We start from the raw sequence: 26,783 nt of genomic DNA, 5'->3' as shown, positions 1-26,783 counted from the left end.
GTATGAAAAGACCATCGCTCGTCCCCGACCGCCACTCATAAGGAAGACAATCAAATAACACCTCATGTTTCAAAGTTGTTACACAACGTTTACCATACGTGCATGCTATGGGACTTGCAAACTTCAACACAAGTATTCCTCAAATTCACAACTACTCAACTAGCACAACTTTGATATCACTATATCCATATCTCAAAACAATCATCAAGTATCAAACTTCTCTTAGTATTCAATGCACTCTATATGAAAGTTTTTATTATATCCCTCTTGGATGCCCATCATATTAGGACTAGTTTCATAACCAAAGCAAACTACCATGCTATTATAAAGGACTCTCAAAATAATATAAGTGAAGCATGAGAGATCAATTATTTCTTCAAAATAAAACCACCACCGTGCTCTAAAAAGATATAAGTGAAGCACTAGAGCAAATGACAAACTATTCCGAAAGATATAAGTGAAGATCAATGAGTAGTCGAATAATTATGCAACTATATGAAGACTCTCTAACATTTAATAATTTCAGATCTTGATATTTTATTCAAACAGCAAGCGAATCAAAAGAAAATAAAATGACTCTCCAAGCAAAACACATATCATGTGGTGAATAAAAATATAGCTCCAAGTAAAGTTACCGATGAACGAAGACGAAAGAGGGGATGCCTTCTGGGGCATCCCCAAGCTTAGGATTTTGGTTGTCCTCGAATATTACCTTGGGGTGCCTTGGGAATCCCCAAGCTTAGAATCTTGCCACTCCTTATTCCATAGTCCATCGAATCTTTACCCAAAACTTGAAAACTTCACAACACAAAACTTAACAGAAAACTCGTAAGCTCCGTTAGTATAAGAAAGCAAATCACCATCATAAGGTACTGTAATGAACTCATTCTAAATTCATATTTGTGTAATATCTACTTTATTCCAACTTCTCTATGGTTCATACCCTCCGTACTACTCATAGGTTCATCAAAATAAGCAAACAACACATAGAAAACAGAATCTGTCAAAAACAGAACAGTCTGTAGTAATCTGAATCAAACGTATACTTATGGAACTCATAAAATTCTCAAATGAATTGCTGGACGTGAGGAATTTATATATTAATAATCTGTAAAATAATTAATTAAATAGCACTCTCCAATAAAAAATGGAAGCAATTCTCGTGAGCGCTAAAGTTTCTGTTTTTTACAGCATGATCGCAAAGACTTTCCCCAAGTCTTCCCAAAGGTTCTACTTGGCACAAACACTAATTAAAACATAAAACTACATATAAACATAGGCTAGATGAATTATTTGTTACTAAACAGGAGCAAAAAGTAAAGAACAAGAATAGGATTGTGTTGCCTCCCAACAAGCGCTATCGTTTAATGCCCCTAGCTAGGCATGATGATTACAATGATGCTCACATAAAGGATAAGAATTGAAACATAAAGAGAGCATCATGAAGAATATGACTAGCACATTTTAGTCTAACCCACTTCCTATGAATAGGGATTTTGTGAGCAAACAACTTGTGGGAACAATAATCAACTAGCATAGGAAGGCAAAACAAGCATAACTTTAAAACTTTAAGCACATAGGGAGGGATCTTGATATTATTGCAATTCCTACAAGCATATATTCCTCCCTCATAATAATTTTCAATAGCATCATGAATGAATTCAACAATATAACCAGCACCTAAAGCATTATTTTCGTGATGCATAACCATAGAATTTTTATTACTCTCCTCATAAGCAAAATTCTTCTCATTCGGAATAGTGGGAGTATCATAAGAGACTCGAATACTATAAATTGTTTCCACATTAAAAGAGTAATGTTCAGAAAAGGGGTAATCATAATCATGGCAAGTTTTATAAATATAATCACTACTTTTTATAGCATAAGTATCATCACAATAATCATCATAAGTAGGAGGGATGCTATCATCACTATAAATTTGCATATCAAAACTTGGGAGACTAAAAATATCATCTTAATTAAATGTAGCATCCCCAAGCTTGGGACAAACATTAATTGCAGCAAATATATTCTCAAAAACATCATCTTCATCAAACATAGCATCCCCAAGCTTGGGCCTTTTCATATCATAAGCATAATCACTCTCATCATTAATAGTATGGATAGCACCAATAGTATAGCAATTATCATATTCTTCCAAGAAAGTGCCAAAAAGATTTTCACGATCATAAGAAGTATCATTATCTTCCACAATTATATTTTCATGAGGCACGATAGTAATAGGAGCAGCATTATTTGGGAGAGATATCTTTTTACCTCTCTTTTTCTTTTCTTCTTCTTCACCACATCATGTGTGGGTTCAATCCTCTTTTTGGAGCTCCTTATTAATGAGATTGGTTGAATAGGAGGCTCCTCCTCGTTACCTGATTCATCATAAGAAATAATAGGAGGATATTGGGAAGTCTCTTCCCTTTCATTAGTATTGTCTTCATCCTCTATTTGTTTTCTTTTCTTTATGTAATTAGCAATATAAGAATTTTCAATGCAATTCACCGCACAATACATATAAAGTTCCTCTAGATCAAAACCAAGAAGTTTATAACAGGCAAATTCTGGAAGATGCTTAGTTATACGTTTCATTTATTCGTAACCCATAAGAAAACTGAGTTCATTATAATGTGCAAGGCAAATCAAGTCATCACAATTTTTGGACACGATTAGATCATGAAACAATTTGCATCGGATAGCTAAATGACCCTGTTCATTGCAAAGTCCACAAGTACGGCCAAGAAAATTTAAATTTTCAGCACAATCATCTAGCCTTTCTTGCAACAACTTAGTTTCTAAGTACTTATGCCTCTTGCAATATCTATCTTCCGTATTTGGTGTGTACTTACAAACCCAATGCACTCCACAAAAATTGACATGTTTATAGGAGACATTTTCATCATAACTAGTGCAATCATCATTAGTACCATGGATATTTAAACAGTTCATACTAACAACATTGCAATCATGCTCATCATTCAAAGATTTAGTGCCAAACATTTTAATGCATTCTTCTTCTAATACTTTGGCACAATTTTCCTTTCCATCATACTCACGAAAGATATTAAAAAGATGAAGCGTATGAGGCAAACTCAATTCCATATTTTTTTGTAGTTTTCTTTTTTTAACTAAACTAGTGATAAAACAAGAAACTAAAAGACTCGATTGCAAGATCTAAAGATATACCTTCAAGCGCTAACCTCCCCGGAAACGGCGCCAGAAAAGAGCTTGATGTCTACTACACAATCTTCTTCTTGTAGACGTTGTTGGGCCTCCAAGTGCAGAGGTTTGTAGGACAATAGCAAATTTCCCTCAAGTGGATGACCTAAGGTTTATCAATCCGTAGGAGGCGTAGGATGAAGATGGTCTCTCTCAAGCAACGCTGCAACCAAATAACAAAGAGTCTCTTGTGTCCCCAACACACCCAATACAATGGTAAATTGTATAGGTGCACTAGTTCGGCGAAGAGATGGTGATACAAGTGGTATATGGATAGTAGATAATAGTTTTTGTAATCTGAAAATATAAAAACAGCAAGGTAACTAATGATAAAAGTGAGCGTAAATGGTATTGCAATGCATTGAAACAAGGCCTAGGGTTCATACTTTCGCTAGTGCAAGTTCCCTCAACAATAATAGCATAATTGGATCACATAACTATCCCTCAACATGCAACAAAGAGTCACTCAAAAGTCACCAATGGTGGAGAACAAACGAAGAAATCATGGTAGGGTACGAAACCACCTCAAAGTTATTCTTTCCAATCAATCCGTTGGGCTATTCCTATAAGTGTCACAAACAGCCCTAGAGTTCGTACTAGAATAACACCTTAAGACACAAATCAACCAAAACCCTAATGTTACCTAGATACTCCAATGTCACCTCAAGTATCCGTGGGTATGATTATACGATATGCATCACACAATCTCATATTCATCTATTCAACCAACACATAGAACCTCAAAGACTTCCCCAAAGTTTCTACCGGAGAATCACGACGAAAACGTGTGCCAACCCCTATGCATAGGTTCATGGGCAGAACCCGCAAGTTGATCACCAAAACATACATCAAGTGAATCACGTGATATCACATTGTCAACACAGATACGCACGGCAAGACATACATCAAGTGTTCTCAAATCTTTAAAGACTCAATTCGATAAGATAACTTCAAAGGGGAAACTCAATCCATTACAAGAGAGTAGAGGGGGGAGAAAACATCATAAGATCCAACTATAATAGCAAAGCTCGCGATACATCAAGATCGTACCACCTCAAGAACACGAGAGAGAGAGAGAGATCAAACACATAGCTACTGGTACATACCCTCAGCCCCGAGGGAGAACTACTCCCTCCTCATCATGGAGAGCACCGGGATGATGAAGATGGCCACCGGAGAGGGATTCCCCCTCTGGCAGGGTGCCGGAACGGGTCTAGATTGGTTTTCGGATGCTACGGAGGCTTCTGGCGGCGGAACTCTCGATCTATTGTGCTCTCCGATAGTTTTAGGGTATTTGGATATATATATAGGCGGAAGAAATACATCAGGGGAGCCACGAGGGGCCCACGAGGGTTGAGGGCGCGCCCCCTGCCTCGTGGCTTCCTCGTTGATCGCCTGACGTGCACTCCAAGTCTCCTGTATTACTTTCTTTCCAAAAATAGCTTTTCCGAAGGTTTCATTCTGTTTGGACTCCGTTTGATATTTCTTTTCTGCGAAACACTGAAACAAGGGAAAACAGAAACTGGCACTGGGCTCTGGGTTAATAGGTTAGTCCCAAAAATCATATAAAATAGCATATAAATGCATATAAAACATCCAAGGTTGATAATATAATAGCGTGGAACAATCAAAAATTATAGATACGTTGGAGACGTATCAGGTATGCTTGTCACCACAGATCTTGGTGATCCTACAATCGAGCAAGACAATATGGACATTTGGGTCCTTATTGATACGCCTCCAATTCTACCTCTGTGTGAGTTTAGTTTCTCAAGCATAGTTATTAGCTAATTTATATTGTTTATTTCAAAATAGTTGACATCTTATTTCCATTGACAGCTTATTTTCATTCTTCAAAGAATGTGCGGGAGATGGTAGATAAAACCCACTACACTGATGGCTCCGAATTAACTTACAAGTAGAAAAATCATCTGGTCGGATTTTGTACTAACATTAAGAATTACAATATCTACAATCAAACTCCTCAACATTATGATCAATACGCGCCACTAGTGCATGTGTTGAACTACGGTAACTACCATGAAGATACCCTGGTAAGATTTTTTACTATTATGACATCCGTGCATCTTTTGCATACTTCTAAAACTAGTACATCATTGCTAACTATAAAGTTATTAATATGTTTTTCAACAGATAATCCCAGAGAGTTGTGTGCCTCATTTGATGTATCAGAAAGGTAGCCTTAATGTTTTGAACATACAGCCAGGTCATCCTACGAATCTCAACTGTCCATACCAGATTTCTAAAAGGAATGGAGACATGCAAATCAAAGGATGGAAAAAATGTATGGACAGTCGTAAGGAGGTTCTTGGAAGCAAAAGGAAGCGAAGCGCAAGAATTGGAGACATGATGATCTCCATTCTCCATAATGGAGAGTCAGGGTCTATATTGTTTTATGCTATTTTACCTTAAAGAGGGTATTTAGGTCCTACCTAATACTGATGATCATGTGCTAAGAACAATTAAGTAGGGTTGGTTCGATGACTATGAGGATGATGATCGTATGACTTGTTATTAATAACGAGTAAAAGTTGTATGATGATGATTAGTAGACTTGTTATTATATATAATGATGCATGATGCGAGTATGAAGAGTTATTATATATCAGCGGGTGAAATGAACATGGATTGGATTGAAGTGAAGGCAACATGCATGTGGTGCATGTCGAAAGTAGTACAATCCAAACTTGATCAAGTTAGGATTAGTATTACTTTCAACATGCGCCACATGTTGCCTCACTTCAATCTAAGTCATGTTTAGACATAGCAGTAGCAGTAGCACGGAGATAAGAAAGGACACATCTGTCTATTAGCTACCTATACCAACCTAAATTAACCCCCAAAACCCCTAAACCACCTCCTTTAAAAAAACAGACTCTGAAATGCTGACGCGTGGAAGCTTGTTGGTCTCGGTTGGTGCTACCAACCGGGACCAAAGGCCCTCGTGCCTGGGCTCGCCGGAGCGGCCACGTGGAGGCCCATCTGTCCCGGTTAGTATAAGAACCGGGACTAAAGATCTAGGGCATTAGTAACGACCCTTTAGTCCCGGTTCCCAACCGGGACAGATGGGCCTTATGAACCGGGACAAATGACCCTTTTTCTACTAGTGTTTGTCGTCCAACAGATGTATATAGCACTGAAATACATCTAAATTCATCCATTTAAGCGACAAGTAATATGGTAGTATATACTATCAAACTCTTATGTTTATTTCTTGATAAAAAAATGAATGTGAAATTTGTGGATATTAGATATCTCGATGCCAACATTTTAAAATATAAATCTCAATCTCCAAGGCTGGCCATGTGCTTTGATCCCGGCAGACTCAGTCGGCAACGCTGACCATTCATGTGCGTGCGGAATTTTGAAGTATATCTTGTGTGTCCTCTCAGACAGAAATTGTGGTTACCGTGAAAAGTGATCGTAGCGTCTGGCGATCCAGCAGGTCCTTGCCGTCCTCACGCGCCGCCACGTCGAGCAGCGCGTCGAGGAAGTCGTTCTTCCTCGGCTGGCCGGCGTCGCGGCAGCGCAGCCTCCCGTCCACCTCGGCGTCGAACACCGCGTGCAGCCGCGCGAGCAGCCGCGCCAGCCGCCGGCGCGTGCCCTGCAGGTCGACCGGCGCGAGCAGCGGGAAGAAGTCCGACACGTTGGGGCTCCCCACGGCCTGCATGATGGCCGTCACCACCTGCTGGAACCCCTCCGAGCGGCCGCGGTCGTCGAGGCTCGTCAGGTCGGCGGAGAAGATGGTGCAGGAGAGGAGGTTCAGGCTCGTCGTGAAGGCCACGCGGCCGACGTTCACCGGGGCGCCCTCGCGCGCCAGCCGCGCGACGTGGTCGACGAGATCCCGTACCTTTTCGCTCCGCAGGTGGCGCAGCGCGTCGAGCCGGTGCGGGGCGAACAGCTCCGTGGCCATCATCTTGCGCAGCGCGCGCCACCGCGGCGCAGGGGGCAGCCAAGCCACGGAGCCCGCCGGTGGCGTCGGGCACGGACCTGGCGGCGAACGCGGAGTCGTGCCGCTGCAGGAACTCCCGCGCCATGGCGGGGCAGGAGACGACCACCGTGGTGACCGCGCCGAGGCGCAGGGACATGAGCGGGCCGTGGGCCTTGGCCAGGCGGGCAAGGGAGCGGTGCGGCTTATCGCCGAGGAGGTGGAGGCTGCCGATGAGCGGCAGCGGGCGGGGGCCCGGCGGGAGACCGGAGCGCGCCCGTGCGAGGAGGTTGAGGAGATAGACGGAGAGGAAAGAGGCGACGAGCCATGCTAGCCACGGCACAAGCACAGCCACCGGCGCCATTGCTAAGATGCTTCATCTCTTTTAAATCGGCGCACGGAGCAGGTGTCTCTAGTGAAACTGCTAGTCACTCGCACAACGCTATTTATATAGTGCATATAGAGAACTGTTTGGGGAACCGGGAATAAAGACCAAATCTAAAGTTGTGTGACCAAATCCATATCCGTCGTGTCACCAACATCACGCGTGACATATTGACATGCATGGCACATGGCACGATTGCCTTGTGCAAAGGTACGTAGGCTCCTTTTTCATGACAGCGAACCCGGCTTGCTCTGCTCTGTTCCGTCGGTGTGGTCAAAGGCCACCTTACTGGGTGGTAGTATTTGTTTGGTCTTGTGAACTCGATCAATCTTTTTTTTGAAGGACTGTCTATATAGCATCCGTCTGAAATTTAATTAAGCTTCAGTCGAATTTTTGTATGTCCATGTACCTGCCGCGTTGTGTGTCTTTTCTTCATGATCCATTGTCACGCTGCGGGGGTACTGATCGACGGGCATCTATGGGACCGGCGGACCGGGTCCCTTTCGGTTCGGCGGGGGCGGAGGTCGTGCAAAGAGCAAATCGAGGCGATGCACGCGAGCGATTTACCCAGGTTCGGGCCGCACGGATACGTAAAACCCTACTCCTGCTTTGTGGCTTGTATTGATTTCTTGCTCGGGAGCGTGGAGTGCTACAGTACACACCAGCAGCTAGCGAGACCGAGCGTGAGTGTTCGAACCCCCCTCTACGTTGCACACGGGCCTCCTTTTATATGCGCAAGGGGTCACCGACAGGTGGCAACGGAGGTAAAGGGCAAAAATGGAAAGGTGCTGTGGTAGGCACAGCTACCTGCTACAGTGTATCATACCTAACCCTGACGGGAGGGGACAAGGGCCTTAAATGCCCGTCTGTGTCGCCCAAACAGTGCGGAAAGGGACCGCCAGGGACGGCACCGTTCGCCACGATGGCGATCTTGTCAGCGCCGTTTGCCATCGCACGCCGCTGGCTGCACAGTCTCCCGCCACGTGCGCCTGGAAGGGCCCCAGAGCGACACGTTGGTGAATGTGCTGGAGCGCGGGCCCAGAGAGGTGGCTTGCCGCGGCAAGCGCCTTGCCGCTGTCGTTATCTTGTCGCGTCCGGGAGCTTGTCGCTCACCGGGCCTTGTCGGGGCGCATGGTGCGCCGCGGCAAGTTTCTTGAAATGCCTTGGGTGGCCTTCCCGGCAAGCTCCTCTTGCCGGGGTCTTGGGATGCTTTTGTCAGCCTTCCCGGCAAGCTCCTCTTGCCGGGGTCTTGTCTTCTTGGCTTGAACACTTTGTTCTTGAAAGGCTCCAAAGGAACCACGGAGGACCTTGGCGGTCACCCGGCAAGCCTTGCCGCGGGATGCTGCGACTGCCCGTGCACAAGTTCGGGATACTAGGGTACCCTTACTCTAGTACACCGACAGGCTTAGGCCTTATCCGTACGGACGTTCACCGGGTGGCCAAACAAATTCGACCGGCCAGACTAGACCAGCTATAAAATCAAAAAAAAAACATAAACAAGGGGCAGGGGAAAGCCTACATGCTCAACATCTGAGAAACACTTGAACCAATGGGGCCAAAAAAAAGCCTGCAAGCCTGTTCATAATTTCCAGAGTCAAAGGGGCAAAAAGACCAAAAAGGACATCTACATTTACGTACTTCTCACAAAAGCACAAGGTAAAAACAGCTCTAAAAAACACAAGGTCAAAAGAGATCTCACTGCAAGAACAGCAGAATAGAAATCACACTATAACCAAAAAAATAGAAATTACACTGCAAGTTAATATAAATTACAGTGAACAGGAATAGAAATTACACTGTAAGTTCAGTGTGTTAAAACTGAAACTACTGTATATACAGAATTACATTGAACCAGAATAGAAATTACAGTGAAGGAGAATAGAAATTACACTGTAAGTTGTATGAGCTAACACTGACACTACTGTATATATATAACTACAGTAAACAAGAATAGAAATTACAGTGAACGAGAATAGAAATTACACTGTAAGTTCAACGAGTTAACACTGAAACTATTGTATACATGTAATTACATTAAACCACAATCGAAATTACAGTGAACCAGGAATGGAAATTACAGTTAACACTGGAACACATACCGAAAAATGCATCATGGTTATTTTGAAAAAAGTGCATCTGCTAACACATACTAAAACACAAATTCAAAGCTTGATTTGAAATGACTAAGCAAAAGAATCAGGAAATTCTGCACACAGGAAGACATGCTATGCTACAGATCAGTAGCATCCTACCGAAACCAGTTGATCGAAACCCACTAAGCATCAGTAGCATCCTACCCAAACAAGCAGATCCAAGCAAAAACAGAAATCAACTGATGGGCAGGGAACAAACCAGCCACAGCAATCCACAGAGGAGAAATTCATCGACACATAGATAAATTAGGACAGAAATCAAACTCAAAAACCAGATACATGGCAAGTGGGACGGCACAAAAAGTGAAGCAATTGACACTGAGCCAAAAGCAGAAAATACACAGTACAATAGACAATGAATGATGTAGATGAGTACAGTAAATTGGGCAACCTTCAGCCAAAAGTACAACTAAAAAATGACTGGAAATCATGAATCTCTATCCTGTAAATTTGAAGTAATAAAAACAGAAGTGCTTACATCTGCAAAGAAATCAGTAACTAGAACTTATCCACGCTGTTGAACTCCCTGAAAAACATATCATTAGCATACTTTATCCTTAAGTTGGGTATGTCAGGGCTTGAAAAGTGGTTAGTAACTTGAGTCCTTGTGGTCCACACTTCCATAAACTTGAATGTAAAGACGCCATAATCGTGCCTGATTTCACATGAATAAAGGTAGAAAAACAGAAAAAAAAGGTACCAACAATGTAAATTGAGAACAGTATTTAAAAGGAAATCAGGTCAGCCATACTAAAAACCAAATTACATATTGGTCTTGTTGGGAACAGCTAGGTAGACTACGTCAAATTTTTCGAAATCGATTTGTTTCCTTGTCATGGGAGTAACAAAAGCATCCCAACATCCTATGAAGTTTATAACTCTTTGAATAAAATAAAAAAAATACGAGAGCAAATCTTAAAAGATAACATAGTGCCTTCAAAAAGGAGACTAATGTAGAAACAAATTGATTAGCAATGTACTCCCTCCGGAAAGAAATATAACAGCGTTTAGGTCACTACTTTTAGTGATCTAAACGCTAGTGATCTAAACGCTCTTATATTTCTTTACGGAGGAAGTACTTGCGGATCATGAATCTGCAAGTGAAATTAAGAATGCTCATCAAAAGCTGAATCAATGAACGAAGGGTCTTTCCTTCAAAGAAGCGATGAAAGAAAACCCATTCTTTCAAATGGTTAAAGGAAAGTCTAGCTACAAAAAGGAAGAATAATAAAAGAATAATATGAAGAAAAATGTATATAGAGGAAATAAGAAATAAAAAGAAAGGGCAACGACAAACACCAAAAAAGAAGGCAGAAATTAAAGTACTTATAGTTGGTCCTCCACATTGGAAATGCACCGTTGGCACCTTCAAAAGCATTTCAGATGAGTTCAGGACTGGAATTATTCAAGACGATCTCCTTTAAAAGAGCAAAGAAAAACCACAGTAAGAAACGACCAGGAAGTTGCCTAGATGTCCATTAGGGCACAAAGTACCAAGTGACCGATATGAACAATAGGCCGTATCACATCTCACTGCTTCAAAGCTAAGAAAAAAGACAAGAGAGTATGAGTACAAATGATAAAAAATTACACTGTATATTAGATAGGAAGTTGGCAAAGTTTCAGACACAAAGATAGATTCAGTATATATTGACAGTGTGACTAGATGCAACACAACCCAACAAAGACACTGTGATTGACAGTCTAATTACACTGTAATTTTTACTGAAATTACACTGTAATTGCACTAACGGTAAATACAGTAAATATCCTAGTATCTAAATAACAGTAAAAATATCACTGTAATTACCACTGAAAATTACATTGTAACAACACTGTAAATTATAGTGAAATTGCAGTAATTACAACAAAATAGCACAGTGATTTTCAGTGTAATTACCCTAAAAATTACACTGTGATTACTCTAAAATTACATTGTAACAATATAACTAAATTGTGATTACTCTATAATTTTAGAGGAAATTATACTGTAAATAAAATAAAATTACAGTTATGAAGTGCTGTAACTTAGATGCAATACCACCCAAACAGAAAGATAAATAAATAAATGGTTATAAATGAATGCAAATACCAGCCAACAAAGACAAACCGCAAAGAAAAAGATTCTAAAATGCTTGTAGACCAAAAAAAATACTTTAATTGCAATGAAAATTTCATTCTGATCTAGTGTACTTACACTAAACATACAGTAACAATAGCACTGTAATTAACCTGAAATTACAGTGTAATTTGTAATTGCAGTGATTGTAAACTAACAATCCCAGAAGTTACAGTCACTCTGATTACCCCTGGAAATTACACTGTAACAACACTGTAATCACAGTGTCACTACACTACAATTTCAGAGGAAACTATATTGTAATTAAATGAAATTATAGTTATGAAGTTGTTGTAAACTACCGAAAACCACATGCCAAATAGAGAAAAAACAGCAGAATTAGACGCTCAGGCCAGTGATAGAAAATCAACAGGGGAATCAAATCCACAACTACATCCATGCACCTATCGCTACAACTGCAACGAAATCGCCAGGAATCCTCCGCTACGAGGACACATACACCTATGTACATCAAACACCAGGGGAATCGAAACAAGCTACTAGACCTAGAAGAAATCCAATGGGGAAAAGAAGAAGACAAGGACAAACAACCGAAACCACAAGGTACTGGAGCAGAAATCTAGCTGAAGAAGATGAGGAGGAGATCAGAATCGCCGTACACAACGAAGAAATCGCAGGAATCGCCACACACACACACCGACATGAGGAAGGGGGACAAAGAGAGAGCCAGGGAATGCGGACATGCGGTAACGGGCTGGCCCGGAAACAAAGTGTGCCCGATAACGCACAGAAAAGAAAATCTCCACGAAAAGGATAGCTCCAGTGCGGATCTCGGCATGAGATCCAACGGCCAAAATATGAATGAAGACTAACTGTAAATCATTCGACTGAAAATTAACAAAACCGGTAAAATGGCCTAAAATTACACTAAGAATTGCACTGTAATTTCACTTGTAACATAAAGTAAAAACTCTAAAATTCACTGTGATCACACTTGTAAGAAAATAGTAAAAACTAAGATTTACAGAGTAAATTCAGTGATACGAAAGGACACTCTGGAGCAAACACACATTTACACAAAGTTCACTACAAACAACCAACTCATACGCCCTGGATCAATAGAGAAAATTCCACTACTAGCACCACTAAAATATACAAAAAGAATCATGAGTACTGCATGGAATTAGAACTAAAACGCCAAACTAAGGTTATATCTTACTACACTATATATTCACTCGATTACATTAAAAAATTGTAGAGAGATTACTTTGAAATTACAACAAAATATTACAGCTAAAGAAGTAATTACAGCAAGAATACTCTGTAATTACATCAAAGATTACACTAGCAATGAAATCCCCTATAGCAGATGAATCCCCTAATATTTTTGCCCTAATACTAACGGCCATATATAGTAGATGAATCCCCTATAGCACATTACTCACTCCTGAAGCCTAATACAAGCGCACGAACAGGACATATCACATACAACTAAAGGCCGCAGGAGCTATCACATTCAACTACCTAAAACAACAGATTGGAGCGCCCTAACGATACACACATCAACAACAACAACCTAAACAAAAATCGATCTGAACTCAAACGATCTGAGGAGCAAGCCAACACATCGAAAATCCAGAAAGGAAAGAAGGGGAGGGGGAGATTGGGAGGGGCTGAGCGCGAGGGGAGCGGCTAGAAAAACGAATGAAGCTGAATTGTTTTCATCCAGCTGAAAAATAGCAATTCCGCTTTTTTAACATCAGTATAGACACAAGCGTTTATATACACACGTATACACTCATCCCTATGAACGCACACACGCACACCTTATCCAATGAGCACCTCCGAAAGACTAAACTGGCATATCATCTTGAGATTTACGAAGTCATCGTAGGCGCCTTGTCGTCGACGGGAACGTCTCCTCCCACTGAATGTGCATCGCCAGAAATCCTGAAATAAATGCGAGCACTAGGATTTGAACCCTTGTGGGCTGGGGATACCACTGTCTCTTTAACCATCCAACCATAGATTGGTTCGCGTGAACTCGATCAATCCGTAGGTGTGCGACTGCGGTAGTGCCGTGCATGGCCAAATCATAATTTGCGTTATCGTCGGCCGGTTCGACCACTCGGTGCGGTGCAGTACTACGTTAGGGCACCTGCAAAACATCGGTATATGTCCAACCGAGCACATTTGTTCATTTTTACAATTCAGTGGGACCTGTATCGGTTTGCAATACTATCCGGAGTCAAATTCTCGTATTTTGGAGAAAAGCATAAGAGTTTTGTCGGAGTGCGGACATGCACTTGACCAATCACATGCATGTCCCTCTCTTCTCTCTCCTCCCAACTGCACATGCGTGATCCCCCTCTTCTTTCTCCTTCCAACCGGACACTAAACCACAAATATCCTACCACATGCATGGTCACCACCGTGAGGGTTGCCGCCGCCTCCCATGGCGGGCACATCGCGCCATGTTTGCATTGCCCGACGTCCATGCCGTGTTCACCTTCGGTTCGGTGCACCAACGGAGGGGTTGCACGTCCACCACTGTGTTTGGACACCAGACGGACTGCACCGCCTCTGGTGAAGCAGCGCTACCACACCTCGCGGCAGATCCATGCGCCATTTGGATAGACGCAATGAATTCCCGACGAAAGGAGTATGTGCACTGTAGTCGGGTGGCCTCCTCCCGGGAGTGGCGGAGCGCAAACCAGACGGTCATCTCCTCCTCAGGGCCGCGTGGGATGAGCTCGCAGTTGACGGATTTGGAGGTGTAGGACTCGGATCTGCTGTCCGTCATGCCGGAGATCGCCAGACGGGAGCTTGGGCATGAAGTGGAGTAGAGTGGAGGGGTAGGGAGTGGAGTCGCTAGGGTTTGGTCCAGGGAGCAGATGTGGACGATTATATATGGGGTCGGGTGGGCCAGCGTGGACCGGTTCAGACGTGGCGGACGCGCCTGGTCACGCCCGGGCCTCCCCATTTTTATCTCATATTTGGGCTGGATAAGAGGGGTACCGGTCATCCCAGGTGTTTGAAGCCGGTTTGAGCTGCCGTCTGGATCGGAGTTTTATGCCGGTCACTGACTGGGTCATCCGCCCGGGCGTATGATGGGGGGTTTGGGGCGCCCAGCTGTAGATGCTCTAACACACCTGACTCGGTGGTTCTCAGAGCAGAATTTTCCTTTAGAATTTTAGCCGGTTCAATTGCAGAACCACCTGTGCCGTTATTTGCATGGCTAGGCATTCATTTATGTTTTAGCAATCACTTGGACTAGTGTGGTTCTCCCTCGTTACCCTAAGTGACTGCCATGAGGAGTGAAAGGGGCTGGACAATCAACCGTATAATTCGAATTCACAGCAAATGATCCTAGGTAGACACCATTCTCATCCCGGCATACAGCTGCAATCACACCCCTATTACCGTTCCTGGCAACTGCCCATCCACATTAAGTTTATGAACTTTGGAATGTGTAGAAGATTTCAATGTGAAATATTTTGGCTGTAAATATTTCCGAACGTTGGAGAGGATACTTCTCATGGTGTCGAATTATGAACAATGAAATTTTAGAATCTTTGAATGGTGTAGATATTCCTATATGAAAATATACATAGCTTATTTCCTTTTTCTGAGAACAATCACTATTGTTCCAACACAATACTTAAGGTGTAAAGGTGACATTGCCAAATTAATCTAATCAATTTTCTTCTCTTTAAGGCTCTCAATACCATATCATCGAATGACCATCCATCACCATTTCCATCGCACGTGAATGAAGTGTTGTATTTTTTTCATTGACACATTGAATTTTTTGCAACATGGTGTTACACAAACCTCAAAAGTTAATTTGGATGTCTAGGATGGCATGTATGAATATCTTTGTATGATCAACATCTTAGTAACACAACATATGTCCCCACAAAAAGAAAACAACATATCATTCATCTTATGCAGTGCGAGAAAGTCAAGTTTTCTAGAATACTTATTTAATTATCACATAAATAATGACATAAATTCCATGGTTGATACATTTGAATTACTACATATTGAAAACATCTAAGGCAATCTTACTAGGATACATTTTTATGAATTCAAACCGGTGTTGGTACAATACAAAGAGGCACAACCTTCGTTAGTGATAGGCCAAACTTTTCTTCCATATCAATTCCATCCCTTTCAAGCTCAACAGGGAGACTCCATTTAAACTGGTTTAACAACGAAGCGAGGATCAAATGCACCGTTCTAATAGCCAATGGCATTCCAGGGCAGATCCGACGTCCAGCACCAAATGGAAGGAGCTCAAAATCAGCACCCCTAAAGTCAATTCTTGAACCCAAGAACCTCTCTGGCATAAACTTCTCAGGCTCAGACCATACATCTTTGTCTCGACCTATCGCCCATACGTTTATGAACACACGTGAATCTTTAGGTATTGTGTAACCTGCTATTTCCACTGTCCTCTCAGGTTTCCGTGGCAACAAGAGTGGACCGGGAGGATGAAGTCGAAAAGTCTCTTTTATGACAGCTTGGAGATAGGGCAACCGAACAATATCATCTTCTTCAATGTTTCTTTTGAAGCCAATAACTTCTGCAAGCTCGTTGCAAGCGCTGGACATTGATGATGGGTTTTGGAGCAGCTCTGTCATTGCCCATTCCACTGTGCTAGAGCTTGTGTCACTACCAGCAGAGAACAAATCCTATAACATGAAAATATAATGTCACGTTTATAGTCTCGTAAATATAGCTATTTATATACACTAAACAATCACCACATAGAGTATAATTGATTATTTGCTATAGAAGAACTTAAATTTTCTTTGAACTACACACAGCGGTACTGTTTGGATGAACTATATACGAACAACTCGTTGATTTGCGACATAAGATTTGATAATCATTTCATTGCAGTATAGTAGAAGCCGCTGTTCCTGACCCAATTTCCCATTTTTTCACACGTTGGATGAAGTGCAGTGATACAGAGGGTTATGGTGGAATTGTTGGAAATGCGATAAAATATAACAAGGCTGGTTTTAAACAAAGGAAGAACATTGGAATTTAAGTTTTAGATGATTCAATTCTTGTAGAGGAAAATCCCACTGGTGCTCTTTGTAACACATGAGTAACCTGCCACGATTCCTGTAAAATTTTATGTTTGACTATTCTATTCGAATTTTAGCACATAAACACGAGTATCCAAATGTTACTTTTGATGTATCGTTGTTAATGGTTACTGTAGCATCACTAGAGTGGATATTAGTACATAACTAAGTGTGCCACAAAAATCCACATCAATATTTGATTAAGTGCGCAGGTGCATGGGTGTGAACAGTAAAATCATCTAAATTTTTTTGTCATTGAAGATATTCGAATGTGTGATGTGCGTGCAAAAAATCATGATGTCCGGACATTCGAGGAGGCTGTGGCAAAAAAAATCAATGTCAAAGAAAGTTTGGAAAAGTCCACTATTTGGGCCTAATTTTGTCTTTTTTTCCTAAGAGCTCCCCGAATATCTAAACACCACGAAAGTTAGCATGCTCCTTGCGCACTCGAGCATCTTTGATGCCAAAAAATATTCTAAACTTTTTCTAATTTTTCAATTTACTATTCATTGGATGTAAATGAGCCTGGGCTTTGACGTGAATTACCGAAACTTTTATATTTATTTCTTGATAAAAACCAAATTTGAATATGAATTTTGTGGGATTGTAAACATCTCGATGCCACCCGCAAAATAGAAACATATCTCGATGCCAGCATTTTAAAATATAAATCTAAATCGCCAAGGCTGGCCATGTGCATTGATCTCGGCTGGTTTGGCAAGGCTATGTCGTGGAATTTTGAAGTGCAGTATTATCTTTTGTCCTTGCAAACAGAAATTGTGGTTACCGTGAAAAGTGATCGTAGCGTCTGGCGGTCCAGCAGGTCCTTCCCATCCTCACGCGCCGCCACATCGAGCAGCACGTCGAGGAAGTCGTTCTTCCTGGGCTGGCCGGCGTCGCGGCCGCGCAGCCTCTGGTCCACCTCGGCGTCGAACACCACATGCAGCCGCGCGAGCAGCCGCGCCAGCCGCCGGTGCGTGCCCTGCAGGTCGGCCGGCGCGAGCAGCGGGAAGAAGTCCGATACGTTGGGGCTCCCCACGGCCTGCATGGTGGCCGTCACCACCTGCTGGAACTCCTCGGACCGGCTGCCGTCGTCGAGGCTCGTCAGGTCGGCGGAGAAGATGGTGCGGGAGAGGAGGTTCAGGCTCGTCGTGAAGGCCACGCGGCCGACGTTCACCGGCGCGCCCTCGCGTGCCAGCCGCGCGACATGGTCCACGAGTTCCCGCACCTTCTCGCTCCGGAGGTGGCGCAGCGCGTCGAGCCGGTGCGGGGCGAACAGCTCCGTGGCCATCATCTTGCGCAGCGCGCGCCACCGCGGCGCGGGGGGTAGCCAGGCCACGGAGCCCGCCGCGTGCTCGCCGGTGGCGTCGGGCACGGACCGGGCGGCGAACGCGGAGTCGTGCCGCTGCAGGAACTCCCGGGCCATGGCGGGGGAGGAGACGACCACCGTGGTGACCGCGCCGAGGCGCAGGGACATGAGCGGGCCGTGGGTCTTGGCCAGGCCGGCAAGGGAGCGGTGCGGCTTGTCACCGAGAAGGTGGAGGCTGCCGATGAGCGGCAGCGGGCGGGGGCCCGGCGGGAGGCCGGAACGCGCGCGAGAGAGGAGGTTGAGGAGGTAGACGGAGAGGAAAGAGACGACGAGCCATGCTAGCCACGGCACAAGCACTGCCACGGGCGCCATTGCTTTGCTTCCTTCAATTTGTGCAGTTCAGCGCACGACAGGAGTCTGGAATGAAACAGCTGATCACTCACACAACGCTATTTATAATACAGTAGAGATCTTTGGACATCACGCATGATGAAATATTGCACCTGCACATGATATGATATTACGGAGGGTTCGTGGAATTGTGCTGAAATTCGCCGCCAGCATAAAGTTGGCAGTTGGTGCATTCGACGCCGTCCGTGCCGAGTACAAGTGCAACTGCATGCATGCATGCCGCCGCTTAATTAGTTTGACTATTCGGGCGTCCACACGTACTACGTACCTAACGCCTGCTCAGGTGCAGGTGCAAGCCGCCGCTCCTGGGCTTGAATATGTGAGACGCTAGTCACGCAAAGTCTTTTCAGCCTTTTTCCTCGTTCTCTTTTCTGTTGGTATAATACACGTGAAAATTACACCCGCCTCTTTGAGGTTCCTGGACTAGAGCCGATTGGAATGCTTCAGAATTTCAGCCGGATTCTGCTTTTTTTTGAAGGAAAACATCATTGTTGTATTACCCAACGATATCCAAAGGAAAAAAGCTTGCCTTCAGCTGATGGATCGCACGTAGGCGTCCGCCGCCTTGTCCATGTGACACGTGTCCTGTAGGGCTCAGCTAGCATGATTTATTATGCTTTTGCTATCGAGCCCTTGTTGCAGTTTTTCCACCGCAACAACTTGTATGTTGTAGGATCTAGATCTAGATCCTCGAGCGCAGTTGCCTTCCGCGTTCCTTTCAAGCTCCCGTTCTTCTTCTAATTTGTGCAACACCATTTATGTTGCAAAAGTCTTTCCGCAACATCATCCATGTTGCAAAAAAGTAAAGACATAAAAAAACTGTAACACTTGAATGTTTCTGCAACATGAACTCTGTTGCAAAGAGGGTTCTGCAACGCTGACTTTGTTGCAATAATGACGGCGGGGTTAACCGTTGGTTTGGACCAGATCTAACGGCTGCTGAGTGGGCGGATCTTTTCAGATTATTCGTCGATGGACGCGTAGCACTGTTCAAAGGGATTTTTTTGCGGGTTATTCAAAGCGGTCGTTCCATCATCATGAGGCTCCACGAGCCAAACATGCCTACCTAATAAGTCTAAAGACAGAAAATCACAACCTTCAAAATCTATAGCTTGAGCATTCCTTTAGAGCATCCACAAATGCACTTAAATGTCCGCGGACGGGTCCGGACGGCCCTTCATATTTGCCACCGGGCAGCCACATTAATCAGACGCAAACCCTCAAATCCATGCATGTGGATCATATAGCACAAAATTTATCATGATTCTACAGTTCAACAAAGCAACAAAAAAAATCATAGTTCAACAATCCGGACATGGCAAATGAAATTGAAGCTTGTGGATTACACCCCAGAAGTTGTTGGAGATCTCAATTAATAATCTCCATAAGAAGTTGTCATGGTGAAATCACGGCAGATGCCATGGGATGACTAAAAGTGGAGGGCTGCATGTGGACGTCGGAGGCGAGGTCAGCGTGCGCAAGTGTGAGACACAATATGTACCCAAGTTCAAGGCCCTCTGCCGAAATTAGATGATATGCACAAGGGCTACAATGGTGCTCCTAGAGCTGTTTGGCGGAGGAGGAAGAAGGAGCTAGATCTCCATTCTTGCCTCTCATGTGTGTGTGTGTGTGTGTGTGTGTCTTGAACTAAGAGTCAACGCCCTGCATGAAGGGCACCTGGGGGATCTTATAGGCCGGGCTCCTAGGGTTACAAAAGCTAAAGTTACATGGGCGCGGGCCCTGGTGTCATCGTCTAAAGCCGACAGTGGGGCCCGCTGGGTGCCCGGGTCTTGCCTGCTGTGTGTTACTGTTGCACGTCTCGCCCTGTGTCATGGAGTGGTTTGATGTCTTAGGGCTACAGTGGTGAGCCGTGCTGATGTTGGTTGCCCCGGCCGCACCTGTAGCCACGCTCTCCCGTCATGGGAGAGGGGCGAGGGGGGGTGGGGGGGTGGGGGGTTGTCTTGTCGTACGGGTGGATGGGACGGCCGCTGACCCGCTGCCTACCGGCAGGCCGGGTTGCCGCGTCCAGCCGGCACGCGTCCGGTAGTCAGATGGAGAGCCAGCCGGACTGAGGGGCGCCAGCCGGGCCGATGTTTTGAAAAAGGCACTTTGGCCTGATCTGGATTCCGGTCCCCCCCACCCCACCCAGAAGTTGTTGTCTTAGCTATCTAAATACTACGAGATGTAATATATATATATATATATATATATATATATATATATATTATGTAACAATAAGTAGAATAAAGTCTTCGGACCACGTATATTATATTGTGTGAATCAGACATAATATTGTAATGTATTTATATTTGAGATTTGTAATATTTGGTGAATATATGAATACAAATAATTTATTCTAAAATATTCTCTCTCTATTTGTAGAAAATTTACGGGAAAACAATCCGATGGAGGAAGAATTATGTTTACTGGATAGTGCTACCACTAATACAATTTTAAGGGAAACAAAAAAATCACTCTTGCTAAGAGAAAGAAATATGTTATGACCATAACTAGAAGTAGCAAAGCAATTATTGCCTCGGGAAGAGCCACATTCACAGTCTCACTATGAGTAATTCAGAATGCACTTTTGTATTTCTTTTTGCGGGGAAAATGCACTCTTGTATCGTGAATCTACACGTGCCCTTATAAGTTCCAAAGATGTCTGATCTAATGATTTCCATCTAAAAACAATAGAGGTAGACAAGAAATAATATTTTCTTTTAACAAAAAGCAACAGATACGAGGAACAAACTCTTCAAAAATTATCCGCATTTTCATCTTGATTATACTTTACATACATCAAACCCGTACCTTGTGTCCCTTCTTTCGTCTCCTTCCTTCGTCCAAACGCAAAAGAAGCGCGCGAGGATGACCTTGAGCCACCAACTACTGTCCCCGTTCGGTTGTGCATGTTAGTGGCTCGCACGTGCGTATCCCCGCGCGCACAACTCGGTGTTGCGCCCCCACCATTCCAATACCACGACATGGCTGCGCCTCGCCGTGAAAATCCTGCCCCCTCCCCGAGGTTGTAGCTCGCCACGGCCGCCATTGTAGCCCTGACCTAGGTGGCCACAACTCTTCCCCTGTCCCGATTACAACATGCCACTTGTCGCCTGCAAACAAAACTTGCCGACCGTGATTCACAACATGCCACCCCCATCAACCTCGCTGGGCTCGTCGGCGCACTTGTAGCACCAAGGCAGCCATGAAAATGGTTCGTAGCAAATTCCATCGCCTATTGTAACAAAAATCAACTATGGTTGCAGCAAAACATTACCATCGTCGTCATAGGTCGCAGCTAAGACATGGAGTTTGAAGCTTTTTGCAATGCTGGTTGTAGATTTTGTAACCGTCCGTTGCAACTTTTCATTCTATGGTTGAAATGTTGAAACCTTTTTCATCTACGTATGAAGCTTTTCTCGTCACCAGATGAACCTTTTTTATCACCGGTTGCAACTTTTGGTGCTCGTCCATAGCTTTCGTCGTATACGGGTTGAAACCTTTTTCATCGCCAGTTGAAGCATTTTGCGTTACTGGTTGTAGATTTTTTGGTTGTCGGTTGCAGCACTGGGCATCTCTCCGAGGCAAGCGAGATGTTGCAAGTGTCAGGGATGATGGCGGCGAGCACGCCGGCAAGCTGCAGTTGTCGCCACCGAAGCTACAACGGCCACCACAGGAGCTGCAACCGCATGATGCGGCTGTTGCATGGGCGATCAAAGGGATTTTTTTGCGGGTTATTCAAAGCGGTCGTTCCATCATCATGAGGCTCCACGAGCCAAACATGCCTACCTAATAAGTCTAAAGACAGAAAATCACAACCTTCAAAATCTATAGCTTGAGCATTCCTTTAGAGCATCCACAAATGCACTTAAAATGTCCGCGGACGGGTCCGGACGGCCCTTCATATTTGCCACCGGGCAGCCACACTAATCAGACGCAAACCCTCAAATCCATGCATGTGGATCATATAGCACAAAATTTATCATGATTCTACAGTTCAACAAAGCAAAAAAAAAATCATAGTTCAACAATCCGGACATGGCAAGTGAAATTGAAGCTTGTGGATTACACCCAAGAAGTTGTTGGAGACCTCAATTAATCTCCATAAGAAGTTGTCATGGTGAAATCACGGCAGATGCCATGAGATGGCTAAAAGTGGAGGGCTGCATGTGGACGTCGGAGGCGAGGTAGGTGTGCGCAAGTGTGAGACACAATACGCACCCAAGTTCGAGGCCCACTGCCGAAATGGGATGATATGTACAAGGACTACAATGGTGCTCCTGGAGCTGTTTGGCGGAGGAGGAAGAAGGAGCTAGCTCTCCATTCTTGCCTCTCATGTGTGTGTGTGTGTGTGTGTGTGTAGAACTAAGAGTCAACGCCCTGCATGAAGGGCACCTTGGGGATCTTATAGGCCGGGCCCCCAGGGTTACAAAAGCTAAAGTTACATGGGCGCGGGCCCTGGTGTCATCGTCTAAAGCCGACAGTGGGGCCTGCTGGGTGCCTGGGTCCTGCCTGCTGCGTGTTACTGTTGCACGTCTCGCCCTGTGTCATGGAGTGGTTTGATGTCTTAGGGCTACAGTGGTGAGCCGTGCTGATGTTGGTTGCCCCGGCCGCACCTGTAGCCACGCTCTCCCGTCATGGGAGAGGGGCGAGGGGGGGTGGGGGGGTGGGGGGTTGTCTTGTCGTACGGGTGGATGGGACGGCCGCTGACCCGCTGCCTGCCGGTAGGCCGGGTTGCCGCGTCCAGCCGGCACGCGTCCGGTATCCAGATGGAGAGCCAGCCGGACTGAGGGGCGCCAGCTGGGCCGATGTTTTGAAAAAGGTGCTTTGGCCTGATCTGGATTCCGGTCCCCCCCCCCACCCCACCCAGAAGTTGTTGTCATTTAGCTATCTAAATACTACGAGATGTAATATATATATATATATATATATATATATTATGTAACAATAAGTAGAATAAAGTCTTCGGACCACGTATATTATATTGTGTGAATCAGACATAATATTGTAATGTATTTATATTTGAGATTTGTAATATTTGGTGAATATATGAATACAAATAATTTATTCTAAAATATCCTCTCTCTATTTGTAGAAAATTTACGGGAAACAATCCGATGGAGGAAGAATTATGTTTACTGGATAGTGCTACCACTAATACAATTTTAAGGGAAACAAAAAAAAATCACTCTTGCTAAGAGTAAGAAATATGTTATGAACATAACTAGAAGTAGCAAAGCAATTATTGCCTCGGGAAGAGCCACATTCACACTCTCACTATGAGTAATTCAGAATGCACTTTTGTATTTTTTTTGCGGGGAAAATGCACTCTTGTATCGTGAATCTACACGTGCCCTTATAAGTTTCAAAGATGTCTGGTCTAATGATTTCCATCTAAAAACAATAGAGTTGGATAAGAAATAATATTTTCTTTTAACAAAAAGCAACAGATACGAGGAACAAACTCTTCAAAAATTATCCGCATTTTCATCTTGATTATACTTTACATACATCAAACCCGTACCTTGTGTCCCTTGTTTCATCTCCTTCCTTCGTCCAAACGCAGAAGAAGCACACGAGGATGACCTTGAGCCACCAACTACTGTCCCCGTTCGGTTGTGCATGTTAGTGGCTCACGCGTGCGTATCCCCGCGCGCACAACTCGGCGTCGCGCCCCCACCATTCCAATACCACGACATGGCTGCGCCTCGCCATGAAAATCCTGCCTCCTCCCCGAGGTTGTAGCTCGCCACGGCCGCCATTGTAGCCCTGACCTAGGTGGCCACAACTCTTCCCCTGTCTCGATTACAACACGGTGCCACTTGTCGCCTGCAAACAAAACTTGCCGACCGTGATTCACAACATGCCACCCCCATCAACCTCGCCAGGCTCGTCGGCGCACTTGTAGCACCAAGGCAGCCATGAAAATGGTTCGTAGCAAATTCCATCGCCTATTGTAACAAAAATCGACTATGGTTGCAGCAAAACATCACCATCGTCGTCATAGGTCGCAGCTAAGACACGGAGTTTGAAGCTTTTTGCAATGCTGGTTGTAGCTTTTGTAACCTCCGTTGCAACTTTTCATTCTATGGTTGAAATGTTGAAACCTTTTTCATCTACGTATGAAGCTTTTCTCGTCACCAGATGAACCTTTTTTTATCACCGGTTGCAACTTTTGGTGCTCGTCCATAGCTTTCGTTGTATACGGGTTGAAACTTTTTTCATCGCCAGTTGAAGCATTTTGCGTTACTGGTTGTAGATTTTTTGGTTGTCGGTTGCAGCACTGGGCATCTCTTCGAGGCAAGCGAGATGTTGCAAGTGTCAGGGATGATGGCGGCGAGCACGCCGGCAAGCTGTGGTCGTCGCCACCAAAGCTACAACGGTCACCACAGGAGCTGCAACCGCATGATGCGGCTGTTGCATGGGCGAAGCCGGTGATGAGGACGGTCGGCGAGGGGCTAGGACCAGCGACTAGGATGGCCTGCGAGGACGTCCGGCGAGGGCAGTGACCAGAAATGAGGACGGCAGACAAAGGACGGCGGCGGGAGAATGCGTGCGGCCGGCGAGAACGAAAAGGACGATGAGATCGATGCAGATGAATTTCCTCGCACGGGTGCTGCGTTGACAAAGACAAGGGGCATCAGACGATTCGCAGGAACCAAATTATACGGCTGTGGACTAACCGGCCCAAATTCGAGTCGGCGCACCGGCGCCTAGCACCCGCCTTTGACCTATGGGAAAAGAGACAAACATTTGACATTAGTATGATTTCAGCTGATTAACAAAGAAGCACCAGATGCATGGTACGAGACTGACAAATAAGAAAATGGTAAGTTAGAAAATTTATATGGACGAGACTAGATGGCGTGTGTGCGCTATCAATTTCCAGGCGCACACGTTATTTATGGAATGTTTAACCTTTGTATCACATGACATGTCAAAAAGTCCCCAGAGCATTTGCTCCCGCATGAACAGTAACTCAAACAAATAGTAAAATGTTTTAAAAAAAATCTGAATTTCTTTTGGATGTTCGTGTTAGTGTCACTAGCATGTTGGCAGTTTTCATGCAAAACAGAGCAATAGTGTTTCGTCAGTGAAAAAAGACAAATTTGGGGTGACATTTTGGGGTAACATTTAGTGTTCCTTTTTTTCCACAGTCCAAATGTTTAACTTTTTGCCTAAAAATTTGTAGGTAGCATTTGAATGTGACCATGAATACATAAAAAAAATGTTGAGATTTTTTTGACATTTTGAAAATCATTTTCACGCGCAAGAGCACGTGCTCCCGGGAGCCAAATTGGATTTCCGTCTATCTGGTCCCTTCTCACATGTAAAGACTCTTCAAACAGTCGACACAACCACCCGTGAGCAATACATGTGTACCACCAAAAAAATGATGATGTGAGCACCATGCAAAAGTTATCATGAAAATTAAAAATCACATTAGTTATAAACAGTACATTTGAATTATAATCTGGTTTCACCATTGTGTGTCTCGTCACGAGTCCTTCAAAATTAGACCCCACATGGTCATTGTTTCGAAGAACAATTTTGAAAACAACTTACTATGACAAAAGGCCAGTTCATAGTATAGGCATGCTTTTCTATCGCAAGTAAATATCTTGACCACCCTTTTATATGAAAGTAATGCGCAAAGCAAGCTTTTTTCATGTATATAATCCCTTACCTGTTGTTAAAGGAAGTTTTGGACAAAAAAATTAGCTTGTATTGATAATATTAAAAAGAATATTAGCGTGATAAAAAAAACAAAGTTTGTAACACAAACTTCCATTTTGTCGTACTAATTGCTTTTCAGAAACTAGAATGGGTAAAAACTGTATGGAGGCGATTTAATGGTATAAAAACATCTACATACTACAAGAAACATGCTTTTCTGAGACAAAAATCTTTTTCAAAAAAAATGTGTCAGAATATGTCCATGTGGGATTTAGTTTCAAAGACCTAGTCGCAAGGAACGATACGGTGGAAGCGGAATTTTTGTAATGGACGGTCCTTTTGAAAGTAGTGTATTTTTGAAGTTCCACAATACATATGCATTTCGCTCGCATCATCTATCTTATCTATACTTGTTGATTTTGCTGCTGTCCATGTGTCGTTATGCACCTCGGAAAGTGAAAATGCATGCATGCTCTATAGCATTCGGGTTCA

At 43.9% G+C, this 26,783-nt stretch overlaps 1 protein-coding gene and 1 pseudogene across 1 annotated transcript; both read right to left on the bottom strand.

Annotated features, from left to right (window-relative positions):
* Positions 1-7,577, bottom strand: part of LOC125534389 — a 30,501-nt pseudogene extending 22,924 nt beyond the window's left edge.
* Positions 7,578-15,821: 8,244 nt separating this feature from the next.
* On the bottom strand, positions 15,822-18,601 carry LOC125534388 (geraniol 8-hydroxylase-like). The gene is made up of 2 exons (XM_048697638.1): positions 17,682-18,601; positions 15,822-16,492 (listed from the first exon to the last, which is right to left on the bottom strand). The coding sequence occupies exons 1-2, from the start codon at positions 18,573-18,575 to the stop codon at positions 15,887-15,889; spliced, it is 1,500 nt and encodes a 499-aa protein (XP_048553595.1). The 5' UTR covers positions 18,576-18,601; the 3' UTR covers positions 15,822-15,886.
* Positions 18,602-26,783: the final 8,182 nt, after the last annotated feature.

The sequence above is a fragment of the Triticum urartu genome, chromosome 2, assembly GCF_003073215.2.
Source record: "Triticum urartu cultivar G1812 chromosome 2, Tu2.1, whole genome shotgun sequence".
Classification (NCBI taxonomy): domain Eukaryota; kingdom Viridiplantae; phylum Streptophyta; class Magnoliopsida; order Poales; family Poaceae; genus Triticum; species Triticum urartu.
The sequence above is the reverse complement of the archived record's forward strand: the minus strand, read 5'-3'. Positions and strand labels throughout refer to the sequence as shown.